The sequence below is a fragment of the Ursus arctos genome, unplaced genomic scaffold, assembly GCF_023065955.2.
Source record: "Ursus arctos isolate Adak ecotype North America unplaced genomic scaffold, UrsArc2.0 scaffold_20, whole genome shotgun sequence".
NCBI classification, from domain to species: domain Eukaryota; kingdom Metazoa; phylum Chordata; class Mammalia; order Carnivora; family Ursidae; genus Ursus; species Ursus arctos.
In genome coordinates, this window is record NW_026622875.1 from 14,563,615 (window position 1) to 14,589,050 (window position 25,436).

Sequence of the window (25,436 nt, forward strand, 5' to 3'; positions counted from 1 at the left end):
CCTATCATTTAAATGCAAGGGCAAAGTAAGAGATTTTTTTTGAAAGAACTTCTAAAGGATGTCTTCAAGAAGTCAAAAATTGAATGCAGAAAGAAGGGGTGAGATGCAAGAACATATGGAGAGCCAAGAAATTGAGTATAATTTTCAAACCAGTAGATGTAAAAAGTGGAATAAAGCAAACATAATTACTCCATAGACTGGCAGGAAAGTTGAGGTGGGAAAGGGGCATATTGTAGGTATTGTATATGGCAAATACAAATACAGTACAGAGGCCACAAGAAATATATCAGTCACCCTCTAAAAGAGGTAAATGGGATAAACTTGTCAGTTAAAAGATAGATTATCAGCTATATTCTTTTAAACAAGACATAATAACTAAAACTTAAAGGGCACCAAAAGGTTGATCGTAAAAGGAAGGAGAAGATATACAAAGCAGTTAAAAATCAAAAGAAAGCTGGTATTGCTTATTCTCAAGGCTTGCCTATCATTCCTTTCAATATTGCTATCTCCTATATCTAGCTCTTGATCCCCAGGTGATCTGTGCTCTCAAAGTATTCCCAGACTTTTCCTCGTCTCCCGCTCCCTCACTAATAATAACAACAGCAGTAGCAACCCTGTACTAAGTTTTTTACACATTTGATTAATCCTCATGACAACTTTAGTACCTACTAATGTGTTTATTCTTACAGACCAGGAAACTATGGTTCAAAGAAATTAAATAGCTCATCCACACTCGTGCAGCTAGTGAGAAATGGAATAGACCTCTTGGGTTCTGGAACTGGGATTTGAATGCAAGTCCATCCATATCAGAGCCTGAGTTCCGAACTGAAATGATAAACAATAAGTGGCCAACATAACATGAGAGGGAGGGCTCCAGGCTGGACCCAAATAACTCTCCTGGGTGAACTTGGGCAAGTAAAACCTCTCATTCCTCAGTTTTGTTTTGTTTTGTTTTTAAAGATTTTAATTTATTTATTTGACAGAGAGAGAGACAGCCAGCAAGAGAGGGAACACAAGCAGGGGGAGTGGGAGAGGAAGAAGCAGGCTCCCAGAGGAGGAGCCTGATGCCAGTGCTCGATCCCAGAACACTGGGATCACGCCCTGAGCTGAAGGCAGACGCTTAACGACTGAGCCACCCAGGCGCCCCTCATTCCTCAGTTTTATCACATTCTGTCTCTGTATGGCTGTCCTGCCTCAACAACACCCCTTATCCGAGCCTAGCCCTCATTCTCCAACACATGAAATTCAGCTGTCTTATATCTCCAAAGCTTTTTCCAACTGTCGTTTAGAAAATTTCTAAATAAATGAATACAAGAGCATTAGTCTTGTTAAAAGTATATATTTTATAGGTTAGCTTCCGAAACCACAATGCCTTAAACGAAAATGAAATTTTAAAGATTTTTTTTTATTCATTTGAGAGAGAGAGAGCAAGAGCGAGACCAAGAGTGAGACCAAGAGCAGGGAGAGGGGTAGGGGGAGAGGGAGAAGCAGACTCCCCACTGAGCAGGGTACCCAATGCTCGATCCCAGGACCCCAGATCATGACCTGAGCCAAAGGCAGACACTTAACTGACCGAGCCACCTAGGTGCGCAGAAAATGAAATTTTAGATACTAAAATGAATGAGTGGAAAACCGGCAGTCCGGAGAAATCTTCCTAGTATCTCTCAACTATGATACCATTTAAACTAGTGCATCTCAAACATTATTATACATAGAAACACCTGGGAGTTTGTTGAAACGCACATTCTGATTCAGCAGGTCTCTGGTGGAGCCTGAGATTCTAAAGTTCCAGCCAAGTGCCCTGCTGATGCTGGTGATCCTCAGACCAAACTTCTAAATCATCTGTTCCTTTTACAGGTTAAGTCCATCTTCTTTAGTCTATTGTTTCTTTTCATGTGTTTCTTTGCTAAATAGCAAGTTCAAGAAACTGTAAAATCTGATTTTTAGTTGCCTCTTTGGTTGACCCAAGAGGGTATCCCTTACTTTCTTGCAAACTCTGCTATGCACTTACAAAGACATATTATGTTTAACTCAATATATCTAGGAGTTTTAGGATTGTCCAAACCTGCATGATTTCTTTTCCAGTTAAAATTAAAATAACAATAAATTACATTAAAAAAAAACTAACTAAAATGTACCTTAAATGAATCAGGAATAATATGAAGACAGGAAGTATATCAAGAATTAAGAATTCAACTTCCTTTTTTCAAACTTGTTTTGATTCTCAAGAAACTGGCCTACTGCAAAAAGGTCTAACCTGGCACTACAGACAAATGCTTTCTATGAAAGGCTTTTCTAATTACCAAGAACTATTTAGAAGTGGGAGACAACACAGTAAATCATTACACCTAATTCATATTCAAAGCAGAGACTACTAGCGTGCCTGGGTGGCTCAGTCAGTTAAGCCTCTGCCTTGGGCTCAGGTCATGATCCCAGAGCCCTGGGACCAAGACCCAAGTCCCATGTCAGTCTCCCTGCTCCGGAGTCTGCTTCTCCTTCTGTCCCTCCTCCCACTCATTCTCTCAATCTCTCTCTCTCAAATAAATAAATAAAATATTTTTTAAAAAAAGCAAAACAAAATAGAGATTACTAGTTCTGAAACCTTCGGTAGGTTGAGAAATATGAAGCAAGCTTTGTGGTCAAAATAAGCTTGCATCTTTTCATTTGCTGAAAGATTATTTTTTAATAAATCTAACTTAAAAATTCATGAATTTTAAACTGAAGGTAACTCATTTTACTTTTATCACTCTACAAATGAAAAATGCTTAAAGATATCTATCATATCTCTATAGATTGTTTTGTTTATATATTTGATCATTTTCAAGAAAATTAGGGATTGCAAGATTGAAATCACTATTTTGTAGGACTATTTTTCATGGAAGTTTAAAGTATGATTTTCCTTTGATTTTCTTTCTATTAAATCGGGAAGCAGTTGACTCAAACTCTCCTTCTTTTTACAATTACTTTTTTAAAGATCTCCAAAGAGCTTTTAGTTCCTTGCTGTTTAGAGTATGGACCAGGGAGTTTGTTAGAACTGAAATCTTAGACCCCATTTTAGAACTACTCTGTTAGAATCCACATATCAAGAGGCTCATCAGGTGATTCAAATGCGTATTTATGCCTTCTTAGATGAAAACAACAGAACTCAATGACAAATTTTAAAGTTACAAAAATAAAAGCAGAATTGTAGATTAAAAATAGATGCTACAATGAGACACCACCTCATCAGAATGACCAGTATCAAAAAGACAAGCAATAACAAGTGTTAGCAAGGATGTGGAGAAAAGGGATCCTTATGCACTGTTTGCGGGGTATGTAGATTGGTGCAACCACTATGGAAAACAGTATGGAGGTTCTTCAAAAAATTAAAAACAGAATTACCATATGATCCAGTAATTCCACTACTGGCTATTTCCCCAAAGAAAATGAAAACACAAATTGAAGGGATATATTCACTTTTTTTTTATGATTTTATTTATTTATTTGACAGAGAGAGACAGCAAGAGAGGGAACACAAGCAAAGGGAGTGTGAGAGGGAGAAGCAGGCTTCCCACCGAGCAGGGAACCTGGTGCAGGACACGATCCCAGGACCCTGGGATCATGTCCTGAGCCGAAGGCAGATGCTTACCGGCTGAGCCACCCAGGTGCCCCAGATATATTCACTTCTGTATTTACTGCAGGGTTATTTACAATAGTCAAGTATGGAAACAACCCAAGTGTCCATCAATAGATGAATGGATAAAGAATATATGGTATTTATGATGTGGTATATATATGATGCAGCATATAAATACATATATATGCATACATGCACACATACATACTTACATACAACGAAATATTACTCGGCCATAGAAAAGAATGAAATCTTGCCATTTGCAACAACATGGATGGACCTAGAGGGTATTATGGTAAGTGAAGTCAGACAAAGAAAAAGAAATACCACATGATTTCACTTATATGTGGAATCCAAAAAACAAAAACAAAAACAAAAAATCAAATGAACAAACAAATCAAACAGGCTCAAATACAGAGAACAAACCTGTGGTTGCCAGAGGAGAGGTGGGTGGGAGGATGGGCAAAATGGTGAAGGGGATTAAGAGGTACAAACATCCAATTATAAAAGAAATAAGTCACAAAGATGAAAAGTATAGCATAAGGAAAATACTCAATAATGCCGTGAAAACGTTTATGGTGACTATACATGGCAGTGATCACTGAGTAATGTATAGAATTGTCAAATCACTATATTTTACACCTGAAACTAATATAATATTGTATTTCAACTAACCTTCAATAAAAAAACAGATGCCATCAATTCTCTCTCAACACATCAGCATTGAGCATTTTTCATACCAAAGCGTATACTCCTAAGGTAATTAGTATTGTAAAGGATCATCAATCATTCAGTATTCCCATACAATACTATTTACCATGTGACATAAAGTTCTATTTCTTCTTGTTTTGTATATATCATATAACACATCTGACATGTATCAATATATCATAAATCAGAAAATATTTTAAAATCAATGTAAACATGTGACTATTTCACAGTTTTTAAAAGGAACCTAAAGTAAGGGGTTAAACTGTAGTAGGGAGAATGCTATGACTCTAAATGCAGAAATAAGAATCAAAAATCATAGATTTCCATCTATGAAATATATGCGAGATCAGAGGACGAAAATATCAGTGACTGATTGTGACATAGTTGTTTCCTTCTTTACCCCAGTACAGATCTTGTAAAATTTTTTTCTTGCTCTTTCTCCCTTGGTATGTGTCATCTTCTTATTTACTTGTTTTCCCTGTATTGAACCTAATTCTGTCATACCATTATTCCTAACAAGCACTTCCTTTCCTATTTTGCTAGATTTGTCTTTAATTTTTCCATGCTTATCCCTACTATCTGACCATTCTCTTTAAACAAAGCTTAGCTATTTATTGCTTATGAATTATTGTCTTTGTCCCTCCCCACTATTCTTTACCTACCCTTAACCTTTCCTCCACTCCAAACACAGTGCCTGATACATAGTAAAGGCTCAGTGTATATGTACTGAATGACTAAAATGAATGAACGGTATATCTTTATGTCAGATCCAGTGTCTTTTCACTTCCATACCATCTATTTTGTTTGTACATCTCTTATCACACTTCATCCTATAATACAGTTCCTGGTCCAGGTATGCTGGACAGCTACCATTTTCCATATCCATGGCAAATCCCTTAAGATCACATTCATCACCAAATTTTACAAAGACCTATCATATTCCACTGCAGGTAGGAGGCACCCAGTAGGCTAACTAAATTAATTTAAAACTCCTAGGAAAAAAACTCAAAAAGAGATTCTAGATGCTAAAGCAAGTTATTTCTAGACTGCAACTAAGAAAATTTTCAAGTTTATTCTTCATCAGTTCAAGCTGTCCCTAGATTGCTATGAGAGCTTCAAGTCTACTTATCATTTCATTATTACAAGGAAACTTTTAATGATATCAATCTACAATAATCTAGCTTGTTTATTCACACTGCAAGGCACTGACCACTGGGGATACAAAGGTGATTAAGATACTGCCCCTCCATGAAACAGCCACAGTCTAATGGGAGAGGGTAACACTGACATAATAAATGGAATGCAGTATAAAAGTTCCAATAGTTTAAAAATGTATGATGCAGTGATGGAATAGAGGGAGAGGTCAACTTTCCTGGAGAGATCAGGAAGCCCTCTTGAAAGGACTGAGTTAGGCTTTTTTTTTTTCACTTTATTGTATTTCATCTAATTTAATTTTCTGAGTAGTTAATGCTTTCACATGGTTCAAAATTTGAAAAGAATAAAAAGATAATGCAAACACAGCAACAAATGCTGGTGAGGATGTGGAGCAATAGGAACTCTCATTCATTGCTGGTAGGAATGCAATTTTGTCAGCCACTCCAAAAGATAGTTTGGCAGTTTCTTACAAAACTAACCATACTCTTACCATACCATCCAGCAATTGTACTCCAGGGTATTTATCCAAGTGAACTGAAAACTTACATCCACACAAAAACCTACACATGGATGTTTATAGCAGCTTCATTCATAATTGTCAAAACTTGGAAGCAACCAAGACATCCTTCAGTAAGTGAATGGATAAATAAACTGTGGTACATCCAACAATGGAATATTATTTCATGCTAAAAAGAAATGAGCTATCAAGTCATGAAAAGACATGGAAGAAACGTAAATGCATATTACTGAGTGAAAGAAGCATATCTGAAAAGGATGTATATTGTGTGATTCTGACCATAAGACAGTCTGGAAAAGACAAACCCATGGAGACAGTAAAAAGATCAGTGGTTACCAGAGGTTACCATAGCATAAGGAAAAGGAATAAATGGCAGAGCACAGAGGATTTTAGGGCAATGAAACTATTCCAGATGATACTATACCAGTGGATACATGTCATTATGAGTTTGTTAAAAACCCACAAAATGTACAACACCAAGAGTGTACCCAAATGTCAAGTATGGACTTTGGGCAATGATGATGTGTCAGCATAGATTCACCAGTTGTAATGAATGTACCATTCAGTTTGGGATTTTGATGGGGGAAGCTGTAATGTGTGGGGGCAGGAGATATAAAGGTATAGCAGAACTCTATGTACTTTCTGCTTAATTTTGCTGTAAATCTAAAAGTTCTCTAAAAAATGAAGTCAAGAAAGAAAGAAAGAAAGAAAGAAAGAAACACAGTGAAAAGTTTTGACCCCTAGCTGCTCAAGTCCTCTCTACAATGATTCTAGTTTCCTGAGTATATTTCCAGGGATTTTGAGGTCTATGCAAACTATCTGTATCATATATCATATCTATAGATATGATTTCCCTCCTTCCTCCTCCAATGGTAGTATACGTAACATTCTGTTCCACACCTTTTTCACCTAATGATATATCTTGGAGATTTTTACATATTGGTACATGGTTTATGTCTCTTACTGAAACATTTTGGCTAATATCTTGGCAAAGACATTAAATAACTATTGTGCTGATAATGAATATCCTTATCTTTTTCCAAAGGATGCTGAATCTTAAAGGATAAACATGAATTAGAACTCTTTTGATTTTAAGTAACAGAAACCAACTAAAGCATGTTTAAGCAAAACGGGGGGAATGTATTATATAGAAAGAAGGTGTCTCACGATTCAAGGGCAACAGAAACCATGGGAGTATCCTCTTTCTATGTCCTATGCTCCTCTTCATATGTCTGTTTCATTCTTTCTTAGCTTTCTCTGCCACTCAGTCACGTTGGAGGAAGAAGATGATTCACTGACAGTCACTAAGCTGCATGTTATAGATCAAACCACAGTCACATTCTCCTTCAGTCCAAAAAGAAAGGATTCTGACAGTTCCATTCTGGTCCAAATAACTGTGATGATGAGAAAAGGGTCACACTACAAACATCACTGCTGGAGACAGAGGTAAGGAACAAGTCCTTAATGACATAATTTTGAGCTGGCCATTCACTCTAAAGGCAAGTCTACTACAGCATACAAAAATACACATGTATAAATAAACATGTATTTCAGGAAGCTACAAAGCAGTTGGTTGTGATTTCTCAAAGCATATGAGCTTCTTTAAGATCCTCTGCCGTAGGTTGGTTTCTCTGGAAGCAGAGCCTGAGACAGGGATTGAGATGCATATCAATTACTGAGGGAGTGCACAAGAAAAACTAGTCAAGGAGAGAGTTCAGCAGAGTTGGGAAGAAGAAAAAGTGGAAAAGAATGTAGTCTCAGGTAAAGTCCAGCCATGGCCTGATCTACAAGAATCCTTTGCAGAGTTTTCACTCCTTCAGATGAGAAGTCAGGCCTTTTGTAGTCCCTCGGCCATCACTTACTGAGGGGGATGCCCAGCTTTTTTGTCAAGGCAGGTCCCATCAACTGAGGGAAATTCCTTGGAGAAGGAGCTGTAGCTATAAGCTTTCACTAGTCAACAATCACAGCAGCTTGTGGGGAGACACCAAAACAGCATCGACTACACCTTATGTTAATAAACTTTCTATCAAAACGTTGACAACATAGGGAGATATCATGATGTTGCAACGCTTGAAAATATAATACAAAAAGAGTTAGATCTACAAGGAAATCCTCTGCCCTTTTTATGTTTTCCGTCTTTTCAAATTTCTTGTGGTTGGAACTCAAGTTGGAAATCGGAACAGAATCAACCAACAGGTTAACATTTACTGAGCACCTACCATGTGACTCACATTGTGCTAAGTGCTGTTAAGAATAAAAAGAGGGGCGCCTGGGTAGCGCAGTTGTTAAGCGTCTGCCTTCGGCTCAGGGCGTGATCCCGGTGTTTCGGGCTCCTCTGCTGGGAGCCTGCTTCTTCCTCTCCCACTCCCCTGCTGTGCTCCCTCTCTCGCTGGCTGTCTCTCTGTCACATAAATAAATAAAATTAAAAAAAAAAAAGAAATGCAAAATGAGGATTCTGTCATAGATCAGGAGGAATTTGAGGAAGAAGACAAGATTTACATACGCAAGCGAATACTCAGACATTACGGCACTAAACCAAGTATATCATATGGGGAGAGTCTTAGAATTAAGTTCCAGTACAATGCTTACTCTATTAACTTGAGTAATGGTGCTTAATATCTTTCCTCATTTATTGAGTGGAGTTTGAAATATTTTCCACCAATGCTAAGGGAAGTTGAAGAAGATAATAATGGTAAATTGTTGTAAATAACATAAAGGTAAGGACTAACAGACATGCCAACTATACGTTGTTATTGGTCAGATTCTATTACCCAGAGCTGGAAAGGGAAAACCACAGACATTTGGCCACACATTCATCTCCCTGGTGCAAGTGGACATTGTTCTGTAGCCCATGGCAGGATTAGAAATACCGCCAGGGAACAAGTACACAAAGTTGTTATGGAAACCAGAATGCTTCAGCTCAGAGTTATTTACGGAGAACTTTCAGGATTATCACATTCAATAAAATCAAATCTGTTTTGCTTCACTGTGTGCCAGTACATTCCAATCACATATCTATTTTGAAGGGTCCTTTGATCAGCTGCATGGAGTGAATTTGGATTCAAGAGTCCCCGGATGGTGGTCACATCACAAAAGTCTAATTTATGTGTGGCATTTCTGCAATACATGTTTGGAGCTTGTTCACACTTGCCCCAACCATTGTCGAGTTTGCTGGCTTCTGTGCTACAGGAACAAGGTGGCTGTTGCCTGCCATTGGCGGGGAAACATTTCCTCCAACACAGCTGCTATCTGTGTTGCCCAGTACTCATACAGCAGGACTTGTCTCTTCCCATTCTCTCAGCTCAACTTTCAAGCTATATAGTAACAGCTGCCTCTGGCCATCTTTTTTGTCCATAATTGTGAATTGGAATTTTTCCAGCTAGCCAATTCTTTGAAAAAAGTTGCAGGGTTGGGTTTTTTGTTTGTTTGTTTGTTTGCTTGCTTTGTTTTGTTTTGTTTGTTGAGAGAATGAGAATTTTCATAGCCTTTGAGGGATTTTTATTAATGATTTTTTATTATATTATGTTAGTCACCATACAGTACATCCCCAGTTTGAGGGATCTTTTGAACCATTTGATGTTTCAGCAGATGGAACTGTGGAGGCTGTCAAGCTGATGATAAAGGTATGTACTTTGTATCTAAGCCACTAAGATGTACACTAATTTCAACCATGCAGTGGCTTTAAACTGTACATGGGGTAGAGATACTATTAGGTACATTTCAGCAAACAGGGAACTAAAACTATTTGAAAACATCATTATTTGCTTACACAACAGTTTGATAAGAAGATAGTAACTATGGAGGTGTTAGACAGGAAACAAACTGAGTCAGTAAATTCTCAGGAAAAAGAAAAAAAGTTTGACTTCTCTTTATGAAATGTGTGGGTTGTGCACTAGCCGGAGTATTACTGCAATTCTTCATCAAAGGACAAAAATAGGACATTAACCCTAAACTATATAAGTAGAGCATGCCAGTTGTCAGATGGCACATTTGGTGAGAAAAAACTATAAGAATACAAAGGATTTTGGAGGTGGAGAGGACTTTCAACAACTTCTGAGCTACAGCCTCTTTTGCATCCAGGGAAACTGAAGCTCAGAAAGGTTGACCATCTTACGTATGGTTACAGAACCAGAAAAAGAAATTCTTTGGATTCAGTAGCTTTCTTATACATTTTTAGAAATATTCCCTCCACAATGGGAAATTAAGGCAAATATTTAGGTCTTGACCATCAGATGGTATTTAACTTGGAGATGATCATTCCCATTTGCTAAGGCACATTTACTGAATCACAGTTACATGATATTTGTGATACTGTGATTACTGTGATTACTGAAATCCAGATCTTCTAACACAGAGGCTCTTAACCTTTCTATATCATGAATCCCTTTGGCAGTCTGGTGAAACCTATGGACTCCTCAGAATGTCTTCAAATGCATACAGTAAAATACATACAAAGAAAAGGAAACCAGCTATATTGAAATACAATTTTCAAACATTAAAAAACAAATTTGTGATATAGTAACATGTGGGCTTCTTTATTAACACATTTTTGAATTTAGCAATGTATCTAATAACTATTGTAATTTCAAAGTAGTGATCAGTATAATATTTTGAGATTTCTGCAACAACTATAATGTGATATGAAAGTATCTGTGATTTCTATTGGTGACAAAGTCATAGGTATAGCCAACAACTGCTTCTTTAGTTTGTTGCCTACATACATAATTGAAAGAAAATCTCAGTTTCATTTAGAGTTAATAAAAACAAAATATAGTTTTTTCCCATCTAAACTCTATCCATAAACTTCTGGAGAGGTGTATAGGCTTTAAGTTAAGAACTCCTGTCTTGTACTTTTCATCTGACCAAAACAATCTTACAATACTCTGTGGAAAAAAAAATGTAAAAGAGAAGAGATTATATTACTGGTCTAGTAATGTTGAGATACACTGTTTTCATAATATGCTATTGATTTTTAAGAATCATTTCCACATTCCTCTCTCTGAAGATGAACAGGGCAGGTGGTATCTGGAGCTGATGTATGCTGGAGCAGCCCTAAAGGACAGCTGGAGTCTTGCTGATGTTGGAATACCTTTTGGTTCAACTCTCAAATGCTTTGTTAAGGTATGATGATCAGAATAACAATTGTCCCAGATACCTACCTCATTTTGAATAAAGTTGTGGATAACTCAACAAAAGTCATTTCATAACTTAGGAAGAAGTTTTCTCTTCTTGCCTTCTCCTCTCTTCTATTTATTTAACTGGTCTTATGCACGATTTCTGTTGTACAGGGAAATAAGGTGTAGAGACTGGATGGTGTTCCCCTTGTTTACTCTTTATCTGCCTTCCCTCCTCTATCCCCCTTGTTGCTGCCCCAGTCATCCTAGAACATCCCACAAACCAATATTGGAATGAGGGCAAGGGGTGGATCTGAAATATTGATTTAGAAGGAAAATTTGATCACTTCCTTGGATCCACAATGGATTAGGGCAGGGGAGTGAGGAGAGGGAAGAAACAGTAACAATAAGAATGAAAGGGCAATTTCTACATCCAAATCCAGCCAAAGTAGCCATTCATGAATTAGGTGTACATACGTACACCTATAGCCTTTTCCATTTATAGTGTCCTTAATTAGTGGCGCTTAATTGGGGGTCCATGGATGGGCTTTAAGAGCTTTACAAAACCCTAAAATTACAAAATATGCAAAATTATGTGCCTAGAGATATTCTGGGTGGAGGATCCTTAATTTCTAACAATTTCTTCGAGACAAGTGGCCTAAAGAGTTTAAGAGCTGATCTCTAGGGAAGAAATGTTATTCAATACTAATTCTTTATCCTATATGAAAACATGAGCGTCAAGGAATCAAGCAACTAGGTACACATTCTCTGCTAAATGGGGCACTAATTTTCTCATATTTAGCACTTAAAATTTTTTTATGATAACCAAAGCTAACTTTTTTGTTTTTTAATATATTTCATTGATTGACTAAGTGGGAAGTCTATGTTTCAAGAAAATCTAAAATATTTATTACTAACTAATAAAAACAGGACACAGAAAAATTAGCATTGTGTGATCCTACATAAATAAACAAAAATAACATATTTGTACATGTGTTTGTAATGGTTTATGAGCATTTATTTGTGTATTATTGTTATATTCTTGAAGAATGTTTAATTATCAAAAAGGTAAATAAAAACAACTCTGATTTCTTCTTTTCTCCTTCTGACACTAAGAAAATTATAGTATAATACTCTTTTAGGCACACTAAATTCCATCTCATTTCTTTTTTTTTTTTTCATCTCGTTTCTTAAATGTCTTTCTTTATGTCTTTAAATATATTTATATACTATGTTTTTGGTACTATATAGGATAAACCTTCTAAAATATCCTGGAATTTTCCAATGCCAATAATGATGTTCGAGACTTTGTTGTTTGCTTACTTGGAGAGAGTGGCATAAGTTTACTACTAATATTTGAGCTGCTGGAGGGATGGGATTGAACCACAGCTATTCAGGGATGTAGATAATGTGTGTTGAGAGCATGAATAGGATACTATTATTTAACTCAGCACTGGCTTTATTTTCCTTAATTAAAAAATTCTAACTTTTATTTATTTTTAACTAGGTTGTACATTCACATAGATACGAAAGATATAAAAAGCATATGCAGTAAAAAGTCTTCTCCCACCTCTGGCCCCCAGTTTTCCTCCCCAGAGACAACCTATTTCACAGTTTTACTTATAAAAATATTTCATAAATTCTGCCAATAAAGCCTCATATATCACAGTGGTGCAAGCTGTCTTTGCACTGAACTCTAACCATTCCCTGGAGTTTAAACTCCTAATGGAAAAAAATAGAGTATAGAGGTAAAATGGGTTTACTCAAGAGAGGCAGAATATAATTATGCATCACAGGACTGGCCAACGTGTAGGGTTTAAATAAAAACTCTCAAGATCTATGGAAATTTTACTGATCCTAATCTTCACCTTCTCCAGTGGTTTCGGGAAGAAAAATAGTACCTTGAATCTGAAGGAAGAGAATTACCTGCAAAGACCATAAATATTGGGTTTCATCCTGACTTAATTACTGTTTAGATTAGACGATAGAAGAGGCCTATTTAAAAAGTCCACACTATTTACTGTGTATCTATGGATAATAAAAGCCCAAACGGGCTTACAAGAACAAAAATACTTCATGAAAATATCCCATGCCTCAGAGAATGCAGTCCAACCAGTTCTAAGCTGTCTAATCTATTTTAGGTAACAAAAAGCTGCATTCTAAGTCATGTTGTTGCTTTATTGAATAATTAGATATATACAAATTTAAGTAGTACCTTTCCTATTTAACTATGCTATTTAATGCAAGTAGTTCTACCTTCTGAGAATCTTGGAAAGCTAGTCTCTTCATTTATTTTGGTACAACTTAGATATATCAAGATGTAAACCAAATGCTTCTGCAAAGTTTAAAAATTTGCCAAGTAAGCAATTTTCTTTAAAAAAAAAAAAAAAAACACAAGTAGAGGAACGCCCGGGGGGCTCAGTTTGTTAAGCGTCTGCCTTCAGCTCAAGTCATGATCCCAGGGTCCTGGGATGGAGCTCCGCATCAAGCTCCCTGCTCAGTGTGGAGTCTGCTTCTCTCTCTCACCCTTTAACCCCCCAGCTCACGCGCATACATGTTCCTCTCTCTCTCTCTCTCTCTCAAATAAATAAATAAAATCTTAAAAAAAATAGAAGTATACATTATGTGATGTGAAATAAATCCAAAATACTTGGTTTCTTTAGCGTGCTTATATTTTGTGTGAATTACAAGGTTTTGCTTGTGTGAAAAGAGGGAAAGACGTAAGAAAATTAAGAGGTGATCTGCTCCTAAATACATTTTTTAAATAGTCAATATATTTTCCAGTTTCCATGTGTATTATACCTTCTCCTTTAATAGTAATGTAGACACACTTGGAAAAGTGAATGGGGGAGCAATATGAGAATAGTGGGGAAAGAATATTGTATTAATTTTTCCTTCTCAGGGGAAAAAGTTCTATAGAAACCATAAGAAATATCTTCTATAGGATATATATCCAAGTTCTATTAACCCAGGAGTCAATCCTGCCCATTCATTGCTGCCGCTGCAGACGCTGTTTCCTATAAACCATGACATGATGCAGTGGAAAGGCCTAGGTCATTGCCGGGCATGCAGAAGTACTATCTCATTTGCCTCCTTCATTCTAACCGGTGTTATTGTGGAAACTATTGCTTGACTTTTGTTCACTGTTGGCACCCAGTGCCTAAAATACGACCTGGCATATAGTAGGCTCTCCATAAAAATGTGATGAATAAATATGTTGACAAAGGCCTTGAGAGGTAAAGTTTGAAAATTAACAACAGGTATGATTGTTATCAGAAATGTCATAGCAAGGTATTGAGATACATTTCAGCATTTGGATTCCCTCCCTTATCGTGGCATTTCTCCTCCCTCTGTACCCTCAAGGCGAGGTGTTCCTGCGTCCTTGCCCTTTTTCCTTTCCAGCAGCAGAAACAAACCCTGGACAATTGAAGCAGAAAATAAACGTATTGAAAGTAGTTCACAGTCTTGACAGGAAGACTAGAGAATCAGATTCAGAGAGTCTGCAGCCAGAAACAATGTCTTAAGCATGCCCCAGAACTAGTCCAGGAAGGCCACCACTGCAGCCATCTCTGAGCCCTTACAGCTGGCATTGGACACTGCCACCAGCCCTGCCCCCAGACCAGCAATGCTTCAGATCTTCCACTGCCAGTGACGATGCCCTGTGTCTGCTGCTTCTCTGCCTTACTGACTCCTAATTCAAAGTAGGGCTGGTGGGTAGGCCTGACTGGGAACACTCTGGTCACATGTCCAGGCTGTGCTGCAAAGGGAGCTAACAAGCAACTCTTTAACAGGTTATGCCTTCCAAAGTGTGAGGTGGAGGACGCCTGAGCGGCTCAGTCAGTTAAATGTCTGACTCTTAATTTCGGCTCATGATCTCAGGGTCATGAGATTGAGCCCTGTATGGGGCTCTGTGCTAGGTGTGGAGTCTGCTTGGGATTCTTTCCATCCCTCTTCCTCTGCCCCTCTGCTATCTTTCTCTCATCTCTCTCTCTCTCTTAAAAAAATATAATAATAAAATAAAATAAAGTATGAGGTGGGCTCAGTCTCTCTAACACTCTTTCTGGGTTCCCTGCCTCCTTCTTTCACCATATTTCCACCAACCAAGGACCGGGGTTAAATTTTAGTTAATCCTCTCTGGCATCTTTGGAATGTTGTTTTATTGTGAGAGATTGAGTTAGGGGTAGTATTTTTTTAAGATTTATTTATTTATTTATTTGAGAGAGAGACAACAGAGTGAGAGACAGCAGAGTGAGAGCACCAGCAGCTGGGTAGGGGGGCAGAGGGAGAGGGAAAAGTGGGCTCCCCGCTGAGCATGGAGCCCAACGTGGGGTTCGATCCCAGGACCCTGGATTCATGGCCAGAACCAAAGGCAGAATCTTAATCAATTGAAACACCCAGGTTCCCCTGTGGTAGTATTAAGTAGGTGTCTATCAGACAAGTTGTAGACACTTAAACAATATTAGAAGGTCTAAAATTGATTCAAAATAATATACCTTTAGCTTTTGAAAGGCACCGTTAATGCATAACTACCAAAGTCCAGGAGATACATAATATGTGACTTTAGATTTTAAATATATTTTATACACACACCAAAAAATGTATAAATATGTTTCTTACAAATGTATAATTTAGTGGCGCCTCAGTGGCTCAGTTGGTTGGGCATCTGACTCTTGATTTCAGCTCAGGTCATGATCTCAGGGTTGTGAGATCAAGCCCCGAATTGGGCTCAGTGCTAGGTATGGAGCATGCTTGGGATTCTCTCTCTCCTTTTCCTACTGCACCTCCTCCTACCACTCATGTATGCTGTCTCTCTCAAAAAAGAAAGGAAAAAAAGAAAAATGTATAATTTACAAATAAGGGATGCTTGGCTGGCTCAGTCGGAGGAGCAAGTGACTCTTGATCCTGGGGGTCCTGAGTTCAAGCCCCATGTGGGGTGTAGAGATAACTTAAATTTAAAAAAATTTTTAACTTAAAAACAATGTATAATTTACAAATGAAAACATGTTTCTAAAAACATGGCTATCTTTTCTAAGATAAACCATAAAGAATAGTGTGTAAAGAAAGGTGTCTGAATTCAATATCCTAGAATCTAAGTGTAACCTCTCCAGAATGACTTAATACAAAAGAAGTTGATGAGGTCAAGAAGTTTATGAAGACATCTCAACTTGAATTCATTCAGTTTAACAAAAGCAAATATTATTTCCTCTTTTCATCTACTCCGGAATAATTGGGACAAGTTTCTGCTTATTTAGTGCTGCAACTCCCAAACAGCAAAATATAAAAAAACAGAACTTGTGAAAATTGTACAGCAGTGTTCAAAACTTGCATTAACTTCTGTTTTCTTTCCATCTGTTTCTCTTTAACTTTTCCTATTTTATTATTTTTTTTTTTAATTTTTAAAAGACTTTCTGTATTTTTTTGAGAGAGAGAGAGCAAGAGAGAGAGAGATCACAAGCAGGTGGGAAGGGTAGGGGGAGAAGCAGACTCCCCACTGAGCAGGGAGTCCCATGTGGGGCTCAATCATGGGATCATGACCTGAGCTGAAGGCAGATGCTTAACCAATTGAGGCACCCAGGCACCCCTCCTATTTTATTGTTAGTTCACACATATGTATTTACAGTGAGTTTGCACATGGTTTTTAAGACAAAAGTGGAATTCTTACCATGAAATAGACTTACGTATTTGTTTTTATTGAGAAGACATGAAGGGTACTAAATGAGAAAAATATGCAGCCAAGAATACTTTATCCAGCTAGGCTGTCATTGAAAATAGAAGGAGTGATAAAAAGCTTCCAGGACAAACAGACACTAAAAGAATTTGTGATCACCAAAATAGCCCTCCAAGAAATATTGAAAGGGGTCCTCTAAGCAAAGAGAGAGCCCAAAAGTAACATAGACCAGAAAGGAACAGAGACAACATACAGTAACAGTCACCTTACAGGCAATACAATGACACTAAATTCATAACTTTCAATAGTTACCCTGAATGTAAATGGGCTAAATGCCCCAATCAAAAGACACAGGGTATCAGATTGGATAAAAAAGCAAGACCCATTGATATGCTATCTGCAAGAGACTCATTTTAGACCCAAAGACGCCTCCAGATTTAAAGTGAGGGGGCAGAAAACAATTTATCATGCTAATGAACATCAAAAGAAAGCTGGGGTGGCAATCCTTATATCAGACAAATTAGACTTTAAATCAAAGACAGTAATAAGAGATGAGGAAGGACACTATATCATAATTAAAGGGTCTATCCAATAAGAAGACCTAACAATGGTAAATATTTATGCCCCTAACATGGGAACAGCCAATTATATAAGCCAATTAACAACAAAATCAAAGAAACACATCAATAGTAATACAATAATAGTAGGGGACGTTAACGCCCCTCTCACTGCAATGGACAGATCATCTAAGCAAAAGATCAACAAGGAAATAAGAGCTTTGAATGACACACTGGACCAGATGGACTTCACAGATATACTCAGAACATTCCAATCCAAAGAATAGAATACATGGAACATTCTAGTGCACATGGAATATTCTCCAGAATAGATCACATCCTGGTTCACAAATCAGGTCTCAACTGGTACCAAAAGATTGGGATCATTCCCTGCATATTTTCAGACCACAATTCTTCGAAACTTGAACTCAATCACAAGAGGAAAGTTAGAAAGAACTCAAATACATGGAGGTTAAAGAGCATCCAACTAAAGAATGAATGGGTCAACCAGGAAATTAAAGAAGAATTTTAAAAATTCATGGAAACAAATGAAAATGAAAATATAACTGTTCAAAATCTTTGGAATGCAGCAAAGGCGGTCCTAAGAGGGAAGTATATAGCAATACAAGTCTTTCTCAAGAAACAAGAAAGGTCTCAAATACATAACCTAACCCTACACCTAAAGGAGCTGGAGAAAGAACAGCAAAAGCCTAAACCCAGCAGGAGAAGAGAAATAATAAAGATCAGAGCAGAAATCAGTGAAATAGAAACCAAAAGAACAGTAGAACAGATCAACGAAACTAGGAGTTGGGTCTTCGAAAGAATTAATGAGATTGATAAACCCCTGGCCAGATTTATCAAAAAGAAAAGAGAAAGAACCCAAACAAATAAAACCATGAATGAAAGAGGAGAGAACACAACCGACACCGAAGAAATACAAACAATTATAAGAACATATTATGAGCAATATATACAAAAAAACTAGACAATCTGGAAGAAATGGATGCGTTCCTAGAGACATATAAACTACCACAACTGAACCAGAAAGAAATAGAAAACCTGAACAGACCCATAACCAGCAAGGAAATCAAAGCAGTAATCAAAAATCTCCCAACAAACAAGAGCTCAGGGCCAGATGGCTTCCCAGGGGAATTCTACCAAACATTTAAATAAGAATTAATACCTATTCTTCTGAAACGGTTCCAAAAAATAAAAACAGAAGGAAAACTTCCCAACTCTTTTTATGAGGCCAGCGTTACCTTGATCCCAAAACCAGACAAAGACCCCACCAAAAAGGAAAATTACAGACCAGTATCCCTGATGAACATGGATGCAAAAATTCTCACCAAAATACTAGCCAATAGGATCCAACAGTACATTAAAAGGATTATTAATCAGGACCAAATGGGATTTATTTCTGGGCTGCAAGTTTGGTTCAACATCTGCAAATGAATCAATGTGATATACTACATTAATAAAAGAACCATATGATCCTCTCAATAGATGCAGAAAAAGCATTTGACAAAGTACAGCATCCTTTCTTGATTAAAACTCTTCACAGCATAGGGATAGAGGGTACATACCTCAAAATCATAAAAGCCATCTATGAAAAACCCACAGCAAATATCATTCTCAATGGGGAAAAACTGAGAGCTTTTCCCCTAAGGTCAGAAACATGGCAGGGATGTCCACTATCACCACTGTTGTTCAACATAGTACTAGAAGTCCTAGCCTCAGCAATCAGACAACAAAAAGAAATAAAAGGCATTCGAATCAGCAAAGAGGAAGTCAAACTCTCACTCTTTGCAGATGATATGATACTTTATGTGGAAAACCCAAAAGACTCCACCCCAAATCTGCTAGAACTCATACAGGAAATCAGTAAAGTGGCAGGATATAAAATCAATGCACAGAAATCAGTTGCATTTACATACACCAGTGAGACAGAAGAAAGAGAAATTAAGGGGTTGATCCCATTTATAATTGCACCTAAAAACGTAAGATACCCAGAAATAAACCTAACCAAAGAGGCAAAGAATCTGTACTCAGAAAACTACAGAATATTCATGAAAGAAATTGAGAAAAACACTAAGAAATGGAAAAATATTCCATGCCCATGTATTGGAAGAACAAATATTGTTAAAATGTCTATGCTACCTGGATCAATCTATGCATTCAACGAATCCCTATTAAAATACCATCAACTTTCTTCAAGAAACTGGAAAAAATAATCCCAAAATTTGTATGGAACCAGAAAAGATCCCAAATAGCCAAAGGAATGTTGAAAAAGAAAAACAAAGCTGGAGGCATCACAATTCCAGACTTCAAGCTCTATTACAAAGCTGTAATCATCAGGACAGTTTGGTACTGGCACAAAAACAGACACATAGATCAATGGAACAGAACAGAGAGCCCAGAAATGGACCCTCAACTCTGTGGTCAACTAATCTTTGACAAAGCAGGAAAGAATATCCAATGGAAAAAAGACAGTCTCTTCAACAAATGGTGCTGGGAAAACCGGAGAGCCAAATACAGAAGAATGAAACTGGACCATTTCCTTACACCATACATAAAAATAGACTCAAAATGGATGAATGACCTAAATGTGAGACAGGAAACCATCAAAATCCTTGAGGAGAACACAGGCAGCAACCTCTTCCACCTCTGTCGCAGCAACTTCTTTCTAGACACATCGCCAAAGGTAAGGGAAACAAAGGCAAAAATGAACTATTGGGATTTCATCAAGATAAAAAGCTTTTGCACAGCAAAGGAAACAGTCAACAAAACCAAAGACAACCAAAAGAATGGGAGAAGATATTTGCAAATGACATATCAGATAAAGGGCTAGTATCCATCTCTATAAAGAACTTCTCAAACTCCACACCCAAAGAACAAATAATACAATCAAGAAATGGGCAGAAGAGATGAACAGACATTTCAGCAAAGAAGACATCTGAATGGCCAACAGACACATGACAAAGTGCTCAACATCGGCATCAGGGAAATACAAATCAAAACCACAATGAGATACCACCGCACACCAGTCAGAATGGCTAAAATTAACAAGTCAGGAAATGACAGATGTTGGCGAGGATGTGGAGAAAGGGGAACCCTCTTACACTGCTGGTGGGAATGCAATGTTGGTGGGGCAGCCACTCTGGAAAACAGTATGGAGTTTCCTTAAAAAGTTGAAAATAGAACTACCCTATGACCCAGCAATTGCACTACTGGGTATTTACCCCAAAGATACAAATGTGGTGATCCTAAGGGGCACCTGCACCCCAATGTTTATAGCAGTAATGTCCACAATAGCCAGACTATGGAAAGAGCCCAGATGTCCATCAACAGATGAATGGATAAAGAAGATGTGGTAACATATACACAATGGAATATTACTCAGCCAGCAAAAAAATGAAATCTTGCCATTTGCAACGATGTGGATGGAACTAGAGGGTATGGTGCTCAGCGAAATAAGTCAATCAGAGAAAGATAATTATCATACAATATCACTGCTACATGGAATTTAAGAAACAAAGCAGAGAGGGGCGCCTGGGTGGCACAGTGGTTGGGCATCTGCCTTCGGCTCAGGGCGTGATCCCAGCGTTCTGGGATCGAGCCCCACATCAGGCTCCTCTGCTATGAGCCTGCTTCTTCCTCTCCCACTCCCCCTGCTCGTGTTCCCTCTCTCGCTGGCTGTCTCTATCTCTGTCAAATAAATAAATAAAATCTTAAAAAAAAAAAAAAGAAACAAAGCAGAGGATCATAAGGGAAGAGAGGAAAAAATGAAACAAGACAAAACCAGAGAGGGAGACAAACCATAAGAGACTCTTAATCTCAGGAAACAAATTGAAGGTTTTTGGAGGGGAGGAAGATGGAGGGATGGGGTAACTGGGTGATGGATATTGGGGAGGGTATGTGTTATGGTGAGCTCTGTGTGTTGTGTAAGACTGATGAATCACAGACCTATACCCCTGAAACAAATAATACATTATATGTTAATAATTTTTTTAAAAAACCCTCAGAAATAAACTGTGCTCAAACAATACAATTCATTCACAAGCAAAAAAAGAAAGAAAGAAAGAAAGAAAGAAAGAAAGAAAGAAAGAAAGAAAGAGAAAAGTACGACATGTACCTCCTACCATGATATCTTGGTTTAGTTGTAAAGGGGAACATCTAATTTTACATCTGTTCAACAATGACTTGTGATGGTATTGTTTATTTGATAACATCTGACTTCCTTGAGTGTAACTACCAGTGTTCCTTATTTGGAATATTTGAGGAGGGATAGCATATAGATAGACAGATATCTTTTCTTTTGTACATAAGGTGAGGTGACAAGTTGCTGTTAATCCACATCCCTTTGCTCTGTTTCCAAATAACCAACATGAAGAAGTGTCTCCAACTGGTGTGCCTCATTAGTACTTAAAATGAGTTTTCTCACAAAAATAAGGTCTATAAAATGGTGGGTAAATAGAGTTAAAATAGTAGAAAGAGAACTATGTTCCAGATACACCATGAATTAAATGGGCCTGGGAAGTTCCCGGGGGCAACAAACAAACAAACAAACAAAAACAAAAAAACCCCAGAACAAACTGTAGGTGCTAATTTCTTGTAATTTAAGAACCTAGCTTCATTAGTAACTAATATATTTTCTTATTTGAACTTTCGATTTTCATCTAAACATTCCCATATATTTTGCAATTCTCCCTTATTACTTGTTTCAGAGCTTTATGTATACCTAGGTTATAGATGCTTATGTTTATTCATATTCTGAGAAGCTCCTTTTTAACTTACTTTTCTAATATCATGTAGTTGCTAGTTCGCTATGAAGAGTGACTTGGGCCTTTGCTACTTTGTTTGCACATTACACATTTAATTTTAAGTATAAATTAGTATCCATACCGAGGGCTAACAAGAAATCAGAGTAACCATAAAAGAAATAAGGAAAACCTATTGCCTAAAATATAATTTGTCTCTCTTTCCACCTTTTTATAGTTTTCATAGAAATTTCTTCCTGCCTATAAATATCACATGGATATTTAATGGAGCCATAGGAGAGCAATAAGCATGTTGAAAGGGAAAGGGTGAATTCTATGTCCTTTCAATTTTTATTGAGCGTGTTTACGAGAAGCTGTTGAGAAAAACTGTCCTAAGCACTTTAGACTCAGGAAGCAGAGGGCCGGAACCTGCTTTTGGTGATTTGAGTCACTGAAATGGGCCCCAGATCAAAGCACTGTAGCCTAAACGTTCAGCAGTAACATTCATTGCTCTTTAAAGGCTCTTTCAAAGAGATCCGCATGTTGATTACGCTATGGCAATGTGTGATCTGGGAGGAGGGGAATGAATGTAATGTATTATAAGCCTGAAGCAGGGAGGGGCTCCTGGGGAATCTGGAGACAAACTTTGATAGGAGAAAGGGGGAGGACTGAACAGGGCTGAACAAGAGAGAAATAACTGGCTGGAGTCCCCTTGACAAACCTGGAGCCCTAATGCCCACTTGTCAGTTTTGCTTAAGACTCCTCTCTAAGACTCCCATGTTCCAGTGGCAGCACCGTGCACTCCTATCTGTCAAGCCCACAAGGGGCCACCGAGGACAAACATGATTGTCCTGAAACCAATAAAGAGGAAGTAACGCCAGTTTCATTTTTTTGGTTCAAAAACTGGAAATGTTAATAGTCCTCTCCTCTCTGCCCCCTTCCCATTATGCTGGATTTGCTGTGTTATTAGTTTGGGTTTGGCTTGATTCCCCTGTTGTTAACAGGAGGATTTATATTTTTCCCAAACTTTCATCTTAACTCGACTTGAGAGCTATCAGTTCCACTTGCTTTCCTATTTAGATTGCAAAAGAAAAAAAAAAGGAAACTTTTTGTCACTTATATTTAGAACTTCCCTTTTTAAACAGTAAAAGTAAATACACATTTTTAAGTCAAACCACACAATGAAAAACATAAAATGATAAGCAAAACATCCCCCCACCTTGAACTCAGTTCCATTCCCCAGAAATAACCTCTCAGAAAGGATTTTAAAAATTGACTGAAGGTTTAGAAACCATAGCACTTCCAAATCAAAGCACAACATGATGGTAGAGTTGTTTCTCAACTAACGCCTCCATAAGTGCAGCTTGGATATAATTATCAACACTGTTCTTGTGTTTCTGGGTCTGTAGACTAAGAAGAAGGGTCGCAAAACCCTGCCAAGTCTCCTTCATTTCACTCAAAGCAGGAGGACTCCTTAACAGTCTCAGGACAGAAGAACAGGAGTCAGACCAGAAATCAGGGAACTTAACTGGCCTTTGCTTTCATCCTTAGCACCCATGTCATGGAAGTTAGAGGCACTCAGAGCCACCCTCCAAAATATTTTTCCCTCGTTCCAACCCCCAGACGGTGCTTATTCCTGAGTTTCCTCCTTTTCTTTTCCCTTAGGAAGAAGACAAGCCAACTCTCTATGTGTTTAATGCTGTGACCCAAGAGACAATGCCAGTGATGGAGAACACTTCCCTTCTTGGTAAAAAAGTGTCTGATCTGAGAACACTAATAGCTCTGAGATGTGGCTTCCCTGTGTCTTCTGTCTCTGGACCCCAGAGGGACTGGAGATGCATGACTGCAACACCCTCAGGGACTACCAAACAGACATCGGTACTCCCACAATATTCAATACCAGCTACTGCTCAGCACTCTGGTTCTTTGATACCAGACTGGCAACAAATGGAGGAGTTCTTTCCAAACTAAAACTTCTGTAACCTCAGTGGGGATGGAAATTATCAACACCCCTCTCTGGTATCTGGGTCTGTAGACTAAAAAATTAGAAATGTCCCACAGACCTGCCATGTCTTGTTCTCTTTACTCAAAGCAGGATAACTTATAAATATCCTCAGGCTAGAGAAGCAAGACACAGACCAGTTTATATTTTTCTCTTTCAAAATATATTTCAAGAATACATAGAAGCAAGTTCAAGTACACATTCTTTTTCTTCCTTTTAACACAGTGGTAGCGTATGATAAACACTGTCCTGAGCTTGCTTTATGCAATCTCATTTTAAAATACTGTTGGTTATATTAATATTTTAAATAGTGTGAAGCGGATACTGTGCAGTATCCCTGATGGATAGATTAGTGAGCTGGCATTCATCCCTGATGGACAGATTACAACCTTTCTCTAAATATTATACTTCCAGGTTGTGTCTGCAATAGCCATATACCATTAAAACAAATTCAAAGGACTGTCAGATTATTTTAACCCTATTGGAAAATGGTTCAGACCTTATAGAAAATCTTGCTTGAAGTGAATGAATCTTTGCTGACAATCAGCAGAACTTCAGGTAATGTTGTGCTGTCACATTTGTTGCAATGGGATTTGAGTTCTCCCAATTTATAGTAGGGCTTTGTAAACATTGTTGAATTAAGCAGTTTTGCTTTTTACAACTGCTAAATTTGCATTTATTGTTACTTCTCCTGACTATTATATTTGCTTATTCTTTCATGATATTTTTAATTGAGGCTTTCAAAACTTTGACATCATTTATCATCCCTGTTTTCGATCAAAGGAAGTGATGTTCTAGGATTTGTCCCCAGAGTCCCTCACAGTAAAGCACATACTGCTTTGCATGCTTGCCAGGGGATCAGCCCTGCCCAGAACATGGTGGGGCTTACATGAGTAAGGACACATAAGAGACATTTGTCTCCAAGTAATTTATGATCTAGTTATTTAATGAAACACAAAAGGATACATAAAAAAAATTAGGGTGACTGCTCTTTAGGCCTATGCTGCTCAGACCATGATGTAACAGTTTAGAACTAGGGCTAGAAGAGACTTTAGAAATGGCTTGGACCAAACCCAAATTTTTACAGATTTAAAGAAAGCAAAAATGTTCCAGATGGTTAAGGGTGTGTGAAGGACAACACACAGGCCTCCTAAAATAACCCTCTGGGAATGAGGGTTTTCAAATGTCAGGTTAGGGGCTCAAGCATGACCAGAGTAGAATTCTTTGGCCACCATGAGAACACAGGGCATAGGAGGAGAGGCAAGGAAAGAAGAGCCTCGAAGAGAAGAGAGGAAAAGTCTTTGGTTGGCTTCATATCTTCAGCGAAAGTATCCATAGC

General features: G+C 37.8%; 1 protein-coding gene across 1 annotated transcript in view; it reads left to right on the top strand.

Annotated features, from left to right (window-relative positions):
- Positions 1-8,438: 8,438 nt before the first annotated feature.
- Positions 8,439-25,436, top strand: part of ANKUB1 (ankyrin repeat and ubiquitin domain containing 1) — a 32,665-nt gene continuing 15,667 nt past the window's right edge. Inside the window, 5 exon segments of the mRNA XM_057315820.1 lie at positions 8,439-8,538; positions 9,540-9,622; positions 10,977-11,120; positions 23,761-23,899; positions 23,902-23,973. Coding sequence (XP_057171803.1) covers positions 8,439-8,538; positions 9,540-9,622; positions 10,977-11,120; positions 23,761-23,899; positions 23,902-23,973 — 538 coding nt within the window.